Source organism: Bipolaris zeicola (genome assembly GCF_000523435.1).
Source record: "Bipolaris zeicola 26-R-13 unplaced genomic scaffold scaffold_175, whole genome shotgun sequence".
Lineage (NCBI taxonomy): Eukaryota > Fungi > Ascomycota > Dothideomycetes > Pleosporales > Pleosporaceae > Bipolaris > Bipolaris zeicola.
The window spans coordinates 1-12,422 of NW_006912224.1; the positions used below are offsets into that span (position 1 = coordinate 1).

General features: G+C 46.7%; 3 protein-coding genes across 3 annotated transcripts; all 3 read left to right on the top strand.

Annotated features, from left to right (window-relative positions):
• Positions 1 to 1,181: 1,181 nt before the first annotated feature.
• COCCADRAFT_39555 (uncharacterized protein) lies at positions 1,182 to 3,977 on the top strand (the record flags this gene model as incomplete). The annotated part of the gene is made up of 9 exons (XM_007717340.1): positions 1,182 to 1,289; positions 1,777 to 2,022; positions 2,081 to 2,124; positions 2,213 to 2,345; positions 2,394 to 2,906; positions 2,962 to 3,273; positions 3,323 to 3,460; positions 3,508 to 3,793; positions 3,901 to 3,977. 9 exons carry the CDS (start codon positions 1,182 to 1,184, stop codon positions 3,975 to 3,977), a joined length of 1,857 nt encoding a protein of 618 aa, XP_007715530.1.
• Positions 3,978 to 5,318: 1,341 nt separating this feature from the next.
• COCCADRAFT_104604 (uncharacterized protein) lies at positions 5,319 to 7,254 on the top strand (the record flags this gene model as incomplete). Its single annotated transcript, XM_007717341.1, has 2 exons — positions 5,319 to 5,543; positions 5,593 to 7,254. The coding sequence occupies 2 exons, from the start codon at positions 5,319 to 5,321 to the stop codon at positions 7,252 to 7,254; spliced, it is 1,887 nt and encodes a 628-aa protein (XP_007715531.1).
• A 1,355-nt stretch (positions 7,255 to 8,609) lies between these two features.
• On the top strand, positions 8,610 to 9,074 carry COCCADRAFT_39557 (uncharacterized protein; the record flags this gene model as incomplete). Its single annotated transcript, XM_007717342.1, has 3 exons — positions 8,610 to 8,696; positions 8,754 to 8,912; positions 8,955 to 9,074. 3 exons carry the CDS (start codon positions 8,610 to 8,612, stop codon positions 9,072 to 9,074), a joined length of 366 nt encoding a protein of 121 aa, XP_007715532.1.
• Between the last annotated feature and the right edge of the window lie 3,348 nt (positions 9,075 to 12,422).

The following is a 12,422-nucleotide window of genomic DNA, read 5'->3' on the forward strand; positions in this document are numbered from 1 at the left end:
GAAGCACCATAGTCACGCAATACAGCACAACGTACTAAATTGTAACTAGTTAGATAGAACGGCCTTTGGCCAAAGTCTTACATAGCCAACGGCTGATACAGGACTATAATGGAATAATAATAATAATAATAGTAATAACATGTTTGCTCAACGTCAATGTGAAAGCCACCGGAATACACATCGGGCTTAGCTTTCAACCATCGGGTCCGGAATAAACATACCAACCGGAAACCGAATTTCTCACACATTCCTAATCAAGTTTTTTTTTTCTCATACTCGTTTCCGCTATTTTAGGGTTAGGCCATGGCCTATCAACTATACTTGATTAACTTTGTAATTTATTGGTTGTGTTGTAAAGATACCTCCATATATTTCTATATATATATATTGGGTTTATGACGGAAAGAAGGATTCGCAAATTTTGTAATGGTCTCAATCGTCGACAGGGTGTTAGGGCGTTTTGCGTGTCATGTACTACTTGTATATTTCGGCACTTGAATAGAGGTAGCGGATTTGATCACGTGATACCGTCAATACTAGGGGTTTTAGCGAATGTGATTTCAAAAGTTAGATCGATAGTTGAAACATATCAAATCACCCCTGACATGTGCACCTGGTAGCAGCTTAGGAGGCATTAAGACATTACCCGGCCGGTTAAAAAACTTTTCTTAATAGCTCAGCCTCCGACTAGGAGTAAGAAATGGAATGCCTTATCCGGCGTACGAGCCTCGTGATGGGACTCGTCCATGCATATCGAGCCTCGTGTCGGGCTGCGCACGATGCTTCTCGAACGTCAGCCTCAATTCAACTGACCTTTGTGCTCAATCCGGTCAGATGACTTTGGGGAGTAGTGGCAGGCATCTCTACTTCGCTCTTTCTACAATTACCCATATAACTTCTTCGCCTTTCCAGCCAACTTTTCACTGGCGGAATCCGCTATTGAAACACGAAATTCAATCCAGACCAGTCGTAGATTGCTGAATGATCACGTATACCACGTGCCATATCATGCGCTGGCATTCTGGTGTTCTTGGGAAGTCCTTCCCCGTTCAAGAATTTGCCTTGCGCTAGGAAAACACCAGGAACCGGGGTTCTGGTAGGTCTATATGCCCGACATTTGCCTCTTCACGATGCATTGGGCAGCTATGCTCCAAGATGTTCGCCCCATCTCAGCCTGATGAATGTGTATTCGTGGATGCGGTCATGCACGGACGCTCTTCAAGATATGTGGTACAGAAGAAAAGCCTCCTCCTGCAACTGACCTCGTGATGCAGGCAGTCGCATCGCACGTATCTGCCCAGCAACTCACATCTTCAAACGTGGTTTTTGTACAGCCCTATGAATCCTAATTCCAGCTGTGATATAGACACACCGATCAGTGTACGAATATCCGACACCGGCGGGTTAGAGTTGGTGTACCGCAGTGTAACAGATTTCAATTCGCTTCTATCGTGGCTTCCGGGTCGATGAGGCAGATTTTGCCCTTCTCTGGTTCTACTATATAGAGTATCGGGATGACTGTCACAGTCAATTTATCTTCTTCTTCTTATGAAAAGGAGTTGATTCCCAAAAGCCCAGGATTCGACACTGCGAACTAGTTTCTTCTTACTGAAAATTCGAGCATGACCTTGTTATTGGTTACAAATGCCTTCAAAACTCAACGCCAAGCATCGTTGTGACTGTTCGTCTTGGATATCAGATCATGAGGACTATGGCAAAAGTTGGGACCAGGTTTTTCTTCAAAAGAACCGTAAACAGCATGACCGCACATTCCAGCAATGCCTACAACAAGAAGACGTAGAACGAGATCCCATCGATGCCTTTTTACAATACACTGACAACTCTATACCGTCAAGAGGAGTCCAACAAGCAAAGATAGTACTCAACAAGATCGCAAACAGTAAAGCCAAGTTACTGAATCCTCGGCGAGCTTGGGTGGACTATCGCACGAAAGCTTCAGGTCAAAAAAGCTCTCCTCGGTGGCTAACACCAAGTGAACTGAAAAAATTCATCAAGGACCGCGTGAGTTATGTACTAGTGATATTTGAAGACGTAAAGAGTGATACTAACTACCCAGCAGTCTACAAATGCCCTCTCCAATACAGACGCGGTCCGTCGTTTGATGTAAGCTGTGTTTAAATTTTATCCGAGTCGTAGTCCTCTGTAATTTCAATATGATCTTGAAATAATACCTTATAACGATATGTCTTAGATTTATCCAGGAATTGGATCGGGGTTTCGTTTGTGAGATTGCACGGTCCTCATCTTGGAATGAAGTTTCGGCCTTGAGACTCGCAATACGCAGCCACCTTGCACGTGAAACTTGTATCAAGGTGCGCATACCGGTATGTTGCCAATTATTTACCCTGTTTATAACGCTGATAACTTTATAGTACACTGGCTTCACTACCTTCCATCTTGAATTCAGTCTACCGTACTTAGTCATAGAAGAACAAGGCTGTTCAAAAGCTCCACAAATCGAGAACGGGAGCGCAGCTGAACTTCTGAAGACAAATCTCTCCTTTTTGAACATCGGGTCGCAAAAAGATGGCTACGCTGCTCGATTCTCTATTTGGAAAGTCCATGAAACTGTCCTCATTTCTGGTTGCGATAGCTCGGAATGGACTGGTTATGCTTTTTCATCCTTCAAGTCTTCAGCTGAGAACATGAAGGAAGACGATGAGTACGACAGCAACGGGGACGAGGATTTCAATGATGAAATGCCAAACGAAGATCTTTTTGCTACAGGTGGCACTGATTACGATGACCATCAGGTGCTAGATGCTAGTACGCCGATATGGGACCCCAGAGTGTACTTTCTAACCGTCTTCGCTATCCGAATGCAGATAATCTACGAAAGGTACGAGTTCCTTATTGGTACCTTTATATCAGGGGTCGAAAACTGGGTAAGTGCTTCAAGACAGGTTTACAACAGTGAATCTCTTAACCATGCCACAATAGATCTCACATTCGATATACACTCCGTTGGACTCCTTGCAAACACCGAGCCCCAATATTGAAATTAAAATTCTGAAAGACAACATCAAGCAGGTTTGGCTAGTATTACATGAGTTGAGTACATGTTTGTCGCGTACCGTAGCTGTGTGGGAAAGATTTCGTAGTATTGATGGAGATGTAGAATATTTCTCTGACATCAAGGACCGGAAGGCAATACTTGCTCTCAAAAAGACCAAAGAGAACTTTCACAATCTGAAATTCGAGCTGCACCAGTTGGAACTTCTGAAGACGACCCTGGAAGACGCTACCAATACCGTACGTTTAAAGTATTACTGCTAACAAATATATCTAACTAGCTAGATAGCTTCGACTGGAACTGATGGACCAGGTCAGCATATCTGTTAAGGAAAACTCGAGACATAGCATGGATCTCAGCAAGCATAGTAGACTTAGTCAGAAGTTTGTTGAAGAGAATATCAAAATCGCAAGGGCGAATGTACCGGTAGGCTCTTGCGGATCTCGCTCGAACGACATCGTTGACATTAACAGCTGGCACAAGTAACGGCATCAATTGCCGTCGCTCTGCAATACTTTTGTAGCGAGCGCAACTTTCTCTCAATCGACCGCAGCCCAAAGACATTCGTACTGTCTATTCCCATGGTACTGATTATCTTGTCATTCGTGGCACCTTGCGTTCAAATGTTGCAATTGGTATTGAGCACATTACCTGTATTGCTCGCAAGGATCCCAGTTTTTGGAAAGATCACAGAAAGTTCAGTATTCAAAAAAATCGATAGATGGATGAGTTGCATGTACCCTGAAGTTGACGAAATCGGTAAGTTACATCTCCGTACATCCTCTTTGCCTCTTTTTCTAGACAGAAAACAGTATTTTATTACAAACTAAAAACATTGATTACAAAATGTTAACTAATAGCTCTAGAACCTTGCGACATGAAACGCTATGATCGCCCAGTGCCTGCAGTAGGATCCTGTTCTTGTGGCCACCAATGCGCTTGACAATTTGGTCAGTTTTAGTATTATTAATCAAGTTTTTGGTTATGTATTAGTAAGATGAGAGTTTGCCTCCTATGATTTGGATCCACAAATTGGTGTTATCATCTTTTCCGCTCACACAGTCCTGATGTGCACCGCCGCGAATGGATGAGTTATATACATGTTCTGAATATCGTTGAATTTACAAAAGATACTTCTCTGTCGTGTATAAATACAAAAAGACCGTTTCTAGTGACGTTTTACTGTCTCGATTTCTGTTCTAGACAAAGTAAATACGAGGCTGGCTATGCTTTCAGGGTTGAAGTTCACCCCGCAGTTCAAAAGTAAAGATGCAGTATAGATGGAGATCAAAAGATTACTGAACATGCTCTTACGTAGGTGCTGTTCTCTTCTCAGGGGTAGGAGTGGGGGTTGGGGGGGCATTGGTATGCCCCTCCTTTGCGCAACCAGGGAGACATAGATCCTCACACTCATTTCGCATCCACCCTACCTCTCGCCTTGTTCAACAGGGTAGTATGGCATCTATCAAACACTAAACCAAGTTCATAGAAGTGTTGATCTGCGTCCCAGACCGTGAGTGTATAATCTGAGACTCATCCAAATGCAGCGTGGGATTGGTGTAGCAAACCATTGTCGATGAGGTCATCCCTCATACTGCAGCCCAATCGCTAGATCACAGGACACAATTCTGTAGTTAGAGTGGTAAGAATTTCTGACTAATGCTTTAAGCTCCTATCATATCGTTTTTCTCATCAATCAGCTCACAGTTCGATATCAATTTGGATACCGACGTCATTTTCTGGCAGGCAAATTCAGTGAACTCATATAGGTTCGGGTAGACAACATCTCCCTAAGCATCTTTAACGTTCTCATTATACGAGGTAATTCACATCCTGAAAAAAGCAGCGCAATGCAACGCTCGGACTCCAGACATGAAAGTCAGCTGGCTAGTGCGATCAGCTCTCCATTGCCCAACGAGTTCAACCACCAACAGGATACACGCCAATGTGCATTTAAGCCATACCACCAATCCCAAGCGAACACGATAACTAGCGGATTTGCAACAACGTGGCAGGCACAATCCTTCAAGGCTGAAGCTCGGCATTCGTGAAGATAGCCGTAACTACCCTTGTGAGAGGGAAAAAAGGCGAAAACAATGAGTTAAGTGATATAGTAAAGACCTTCTTGCTATGTTTGTTTTGGATTGCTCTCGTGTAGCAAAATACGTACTCCTTACAGTTGGCTTCGTTATCGTCACGAGGCTGAACACCAAACATGGCCGGTCCATCGACACTCAGCCTTGCCGGCTTAGAGCAATGGCTAGATCACCTTTTTATTTCAGAAATGAAAACTGGAACCAATGGAGCCAACCCTCTCTTCAACCCTCTTGATATCTGCCGTTCGTCCCTGGCTCATGCCCTTTCCGATCTTGTGACGGGTGACATTCAAGACGCATTTAAATCTATACAATGGCCGAATAATATATTCAATGGGGACCTGTCCGTCACCGTCCCAAGATTGCAGCCAGGCTGCAAGCCAGATGAGTTGTCAGCGGAGTTGGTGGACAAGGTCAGTTCACTTTCGTGTGTTGAGAGCTTCAAAACTAACGCGATGATAGTTCCCGAAAGACCATGGTCTCTTCGAACCTCCTCTACCTGATGGAGTACATCTGCGATTCTTCCTCAAGTTCGACGCTGTACCACGCTTTCTGTTACCATACATCTCGGACAGAAAGAGCACATATGGTAGCTTTTTGACGAAAGAACATGTGCGCCAGAAACTTGTAGTTGAGTTCTCATCACCAAACATCACAAGCGAATTTCAGGGGAAACACCTTCGCAGCACAGTCATCGGCGCCTTCATCGGCCGGCTGTACGAATCAATGGGATGGGATGTCACGCGCATCAACTACCTCGGTGATTGGGGTAAGCCCATTGCTCTACTCTACGTCGGGTGGGCCAAGTATGGTTCAGAAGAGGCATATGAAGCAGATCCTGTTGGCCATCTCCTCCAAGTCTATCACAAGATTGAAGAGGACTTTAAACCAGAGCAAGCTGCAAGCAAACAGGCGCGTGATGAAGTAGCCAAAGAAGGAGAAGACAAGGGAGAGGCGCAAGTTGAGATTGAAAGCAAAGGCATCTTTGCCAAACGGAATGAAGCCTTCAGGAAGCTCGAAGACGGCGACGAAGCACTTGTGGCGTTTTGGGAACGTGTTAGGAACGTCAATATTGACAACTATACCGAGTTTTACGAACGACTCGGTATTCGCTTTGATGAGTACACTGGAGAGTCTCAGATCGGCCAAGACACTATGATCGAAGTCGAGCAGATGTTGAAAGACAAGAACATCTCGGAGGAAAGTGGAGGAGCTTGGATCGTTCATATGCAGAAACTAGGCATGAAATCCGGAACTGCCATTATCCGCGACCGTACTGGAGCTAGCACGTATCTTCTTCGCGACCTTGCTGCTGTGCTGGAAAGGTCAAGGAAGTACTCGTTCGATAAGATGATTTACGTTGTGGCTAGTGATAACAGCGTCCACTTCGGACAAATCATCAAGATCTTGGAGGCTTTGGACTTGAAAGATCTTTCCAGCAAGCTACAGCATGTCAAATTCAACGAAATGTCAAAGATGGCAGCGGCACTAGGCAAAGGCTACAAGCCTCAGAATATACTAGATGCATGCGAGGAAGCAATGAAGGCCTTGCCTGGGTCAGACGCGAACAAACTTGCTTTGATGGGTGAACGGGATAAAGCCAAAGAGGGCCTGGCGACATCCGCACTTCTCATCCAAGAGCTTTCCACCCGCCTGGTCACCGCCCACGCCTTCGACACCAGCACAATGACCTCTTTCAAACTCGGATCAGGACCAGATCTCCAGTACTGGCTGACCCGACTTCATCTCCTCCTCAAAAACGTCGATTCTGCAGCCGAACCTTCGGATGAAGACTACGAAGTATTGGCCGAAGAAGACCAAGCAAACCTGTTGCGTATCCTGGCTCAGTACCCAGAAGTCGTAAAGGCAACTTATAGCTCACTTGAGCCGGCCGGCGTCGTTACGTATCTTGCTAGCGTGACTGAGCAACTGGCTGAGTGCCTTGTACAAGATGATGAGGAAGTTGAGGAAGCGGACGGGGAGGGTGAAGGTGTCACTCCAGGGCTTGCTGCGCTATACGAAGCCACTGCGATTGTTCTGGAAAATGGCATGAAATTGCTGGGTCTGATTCCAGTAGCGGCTTCAATCTCGCGAGAGAGAGCGGATACGCCGGTGTTGGGTTAGGCTCGATGAAAGTCGGTGTCTTTGAACAAATGTTATTTTCCCTCATCTGTTCGTTTCTTGCAGTGTGCACAATTGGTTGATACATTATATGTTCTCTTTCAGACTACTCTTGTTGATCTTTTGAAGAAATTGAATGTGTTTGCAAAATAACTAAGTTCGGTGATCCACGATAATACTAGTGTTGCTGCCCCGTGGCGGACGCAGTAGAGTCACACTGAGGGGCACAAAAGGGTTGGCACATTGTTATCGATATCAAAACCTACTACCCCGCTTTTAGGAGCGCAAAGATGAGAATTTATCTCGATTCGATATCCCATCAGCGTGTTAGGATGATATATCTAAGTCTATAAACACATTAATTCCAAGCTTTTCCATCAAAATCCGATATGGTCTAGTGGCTAGGATTTGCCGCTCTCATTGCAGAGTCAGTTCACTGTTCAGTGCCGGCAAGGCCCGGGTTCGATTCCCGGTGTCGGAAATTCTCTTTTTGCTGTTCCGACGTGACTATGTCGAGTCGAGAATAGTTTTTTTTGTGATGATGGTGAAGGTAGCGCGGGTACCGTAAGCGAGCGCCGGTCACGGACTAGTGGCCCAGCATCGTTCTGTCACTAGGCGCATTTTATTCCAACCAATTCACGATCGATATTAATGCCGTTATTTTCCATGTGATTTTATTCTTTTGATTCCATGGTGTACATGGTATGAGTTGAACGGGTGCCATTCTAGGATCTCTTTAGCTGCATTATATAATGTAACTACAATAGCAGCATGGGAAGTAACCCCAATACAACATAAAAAGTTGAATGGCAGCTATTCTGCCATATTTAACATCTTGCAATGATTGGTGAGGTATGAATGTTTAGCTTCATGTTGAAAGAGCGCGAGTCGTTTCAATCAGTAGAATGGACAGCACACCAACTGCGCAAGCTGCTGGATTTTTGCGTTTTGGTGTAGTAATGGTCCTGCATTCGTGGTAATAGGACGAAGGGATTAGTAGTGAGTTCAATGAGATACGGTCTACGTTGATAGCAATGACAAGGTAAAACGAGCTGTGCTTTTCCTGAATTGATTAATGAGGTGAGATGAGTTGAAGAGAGCATTGCATAGTTTTATTGTATTACTACTACAGGCGCACAGCAATAGTGCATGCTGCCTTCACCCTGACCTCATCGCAACAACTCAATCGATAGGTGGCGACCGAGGCTAATAAATCAGTTAGTACTACCTTCACCTGCTGGCATCAAGTTTCCCAACACTATATCTATTGGACGTACTTCTCTCTCATCCACATTTCCTCAACTCCCAAACCAAAAACACCACACAAGCCCCCGCAACCAAACCAACCTAACCCAAGCATGCCCCGCAAACGCTCCTACTTCGATGGTCCCGGCCGCATACTCGGCACTGGAGAACTCGTCGAGCCAAAATGCAGCGTGAAAAAGGTACTACAATTCCACCACAGAGAAAACAGATATGAAAAGGAACTAACACCAAGCTAGATGCAAGACGCAGGGTACATCCCACCAAAAGACATCAAGTCCGATACGGAAGATGGAAGTTATGCAGATGACGTCCAAGACCGTACCAAGGACGAGGAATGGACGCCCAAGTCGAAGAAAAGGAATATGAAACAGGGCAAGGCCGAGGGAGACGAAGTCGTCAAATCGATTAAATAAGATGCTGGCGATAAGGATGAGCAGTGTCTTTTGGAGGAGTTGAACAAGAACGACGCCGCTGTTACGGAGGGCCAGGACGGAGGAGGACGTCACGAATGCAGCTGTTCTGTCTGCAAGAAGCTGAGAGGTGAAGAGGAGGATTAGTTGAGCGAGTAGTTGGAGAGAAGGAAGTTGGGGAAGTTGGAGGAGAAGCTGGATGGGGAGTGGCATGGCTGATGTTTTGTGGCAGATTTATGGGCGTTAAAACAGTACGAAAAAGGGGGTGAATATGGCTTTTCCGAATGGAACTGGGAAATCGGGATTGATACTGCAGGTATCTCCGCATCACTGGAGAGGTTAGGTTCCAGGACTGTGATCATGCTGACTTCTCCCATCCTGGTATCTTATTTTTTTCTCTCCCGGGGACAGCCCATATGGATGCATGGTGTCAATAAGGTTTTCTTTCTCGCCTTCTGAAATCCTCGCCACTGGAATCTTGATGATTGGACCGAAGATGGCGGTCTCACCCTTTTTTTTTTTGCTGGCTATGTAGTCTTTGGTAAGTTCGGGCTCTGTACCACCGTGTCCGTTGCTGGACGTACGAAAATTTGGCAGGTGTCGCAGAACCAGCTCTTGAAGGAATGAATTCGCTGCAAATGGAGACGATCGGTAGTTTTAAGTGTTTCCGCTTGATTATCTTGGCGTAGTGACCTCTTTGAAGTCGGTGTTACTGCTGCTGTCAAGACTTGCACTCCCGATAGTTTTGATGGGATCGTCCCCATCCTTCCTTTGAAGACTTTAAATTTCTCGACTTTTCTTCTTTTGCCAACATCATTCTTGTGTATGCATATCGGTTTTGGTTTAAGTATTGAGGAGGACGGCTTGCGAAAAGTAGAAGGCGACTATAGGTGAGAGGCGCATCGAGTGTGTTCGCCTGGAGAGAGTAAGAAAAGTGGAGTCAATACTAAAGCCTCAAAGTGCAAAACGGGCGAAACCTAACTGCGAATCGTTGCTTTAAGCACACGCACGGTTCGGTTCCCTACTTTGATTGGCTAGAATGAAGGCCAGGCCAGATGTCATAGCGTACGGAAGCTATCATCCGAACGGCGATGTATTTACATCGGAATATGCTTACCTCGCCAACAGTTCGTATCGATTAAAGGCAAGTTGGTCAAAGTTATCGAGTCGGATCAGTCCAAAGTCTTAAACGCGGGAACGAGGGTGATGGGTTCAAACGGAACGAAGCTCATGAGAAGCAGGACACATCACAGAGTGATGCAGAATCAGTTACCATTCAAAAGAAAATTGTTTATAAAATCCAAGAAGAGAAAATTGGGCATGTTGTTAAAATTGGTGAGTAACGCGACAACAAGGTACCGGCCAAGCTGATAAAGCGGAAGGCGAGGCTGTAGATAAAGAGGATAGTGAAAAAGAGCATATGCTACTATTGCCTGTCGTGGCGCTATTTCTGGATGAGAAAACCCTGTTCGATATGCAGGCCAAGTAGACTAAGCCCATTGCTCCCATGAAGCTAGCTCGGGGATTGTGCAGCATATTCAGCGTTGCTGGAGACAGGGTCTTTTGCATTTCCAGGTTCGAGACTTTGCCGCGTCTGTCCAAGTAAATCGAACTAGTTGAATACTCTAATCAAGCGCTTGTCTGTAGATTTGGTAAAGTAGCCACCACCCCAGAGGTTGCGGCAAATGGCGAACGACAGGACGTGGCGGCCGTCAAAGCAAATGGTGCTACAGCGTCTGCTAACAGGTTTGGTAGATTGACGAGCGCATGCGTAGCAAACCAAGACCATTTCATGATAAATAAGACTAAGACGACGTTGGAGTAAAGTGTTCCGGTGTTGGTAGCGGCTGACCGGGGCTATCCTTACACAAGACCCTGGTTAAGGCAGGAAGTGGTCGATGCTGCAGCCGGAGACCTCGCCTCAGAGGAGCTAAGATTGGAGCGGTCGGCTAAGGTGACCCTGTCCAAGCTCCACGTCAGTGGGGGACAACCACCGGGTGCGTTGCAAAAGAGTAACTGGACTGCATGCACAATGGTTTTGCCACCGGTGAGTGCAGATTGGGAACTTGGTTAGACGAGATTAAGCCATTGATTGCGAGCGTTGCACGCATGATGAAAAGTATAAGAGGTATCGTAGACAGTATTGAGGAAGAGGGCCGGGACCGAGGCGGAATGGGGTACTTAGTATAGTGTGAACGTTGTGGGCGGATAAAGCTTTGAGGGACCAACTAGACTAGGCCTTGGGTAAGCGTAGCATTAGGCACAAAACCGTGTACTCAAGAGTGTGCAGTTGGTGATGCAACGATCTTGGTTTGGTAAGTGCTTTAACCTAATGCGAAGACAGACGGCGACAAAGATGGCTGTCAGTCTTGTACTGGTGCACATAGTCGCATGGCAGCTGCAAGGGTCTGAAACCTGAAAATGTCAAACTAGATGTAGACACCTGCATCCAACATGACAACGCAAGGATGCAAGAGTACAAGCTATGTGGAGAGACTGAATGTGGTTTGCCAGTGGTTTTTGGGGGGAGGGTGGTGGTGGTCTCGAACTCATGCCGTTGGCCTCACTACTAGGCGTAGCTACCTTAGTACTACCCCGCTAAGAACAGGGTTATGACGGTTCCCCCACCGAGTAGTAGTAACAGCATAGTAGGTAGTGCTCATGTGAAACCTTTGTAGCCACCCATCCCAATATACTTGTACACCGCCTGTGCAAGATGACCAAAGCGGGTGCAAACAGTGCCGAGCAGTATCAGTGGTGGTGATGTCGACTCGTGATGGCTGTCCCGCCACGGCGAGCTTTGTCAGGGCCTGTTAGCAAGCGCCTTGGTTTGTGTGTGGAAGTCTCGCAGGGGTGGGTCAGACTGGTCGTTGGTGGGTGAATTGAAGAGATAAGGTTGTTTCAAATCGACTAGTATTCGTCAGGGCCTGTGCCAAGCTTGATCGCCTGCATCTCTAACCACAACCCCACTCTTTCACCTCATGGAGCGTGAATAGCCATGCCTCGCGCCCTCGTCGCTTACAGCAGCGGCTTCCGCGTCTTGGCTGGGGGGCTCTGGAGCTCTGCAGGTGCATGCGGCGAGCATCTCTCTCTCCGGATTAAGGTTCCATGGATCGGATTTGGAAACTCTAACCTCATCACCAAGTCGGCTTGGCGGACATGTCTGATACAGCCGCGGCAGGGCCCGCTTTCAAATGCCTATTGTCCACGAGTGAGACAGGCAGCGGGCTAGGCAAAGAGGCAGCCAAACATGTAGCTAGGCCGAAGAAAAGCGCCTTGTGCGATGTGATGTGGTGGGATTTATCCGCGGGGCCGAACTTGATCCGAACATGGTCAGCGGCGGGGAGGAAGAGGTAATGGGTAGAGCAAACTGGAGCAGAGCTCTATGGACCTGGGCTCACAGCGGGTACGGCAGCGAGAGCGGTGAAGAGGGCGCTGGGCCAATGCGGACAACGGATTGAGGCTGGCGGCGTGGGGAGGATGGGGGAGCAGTAG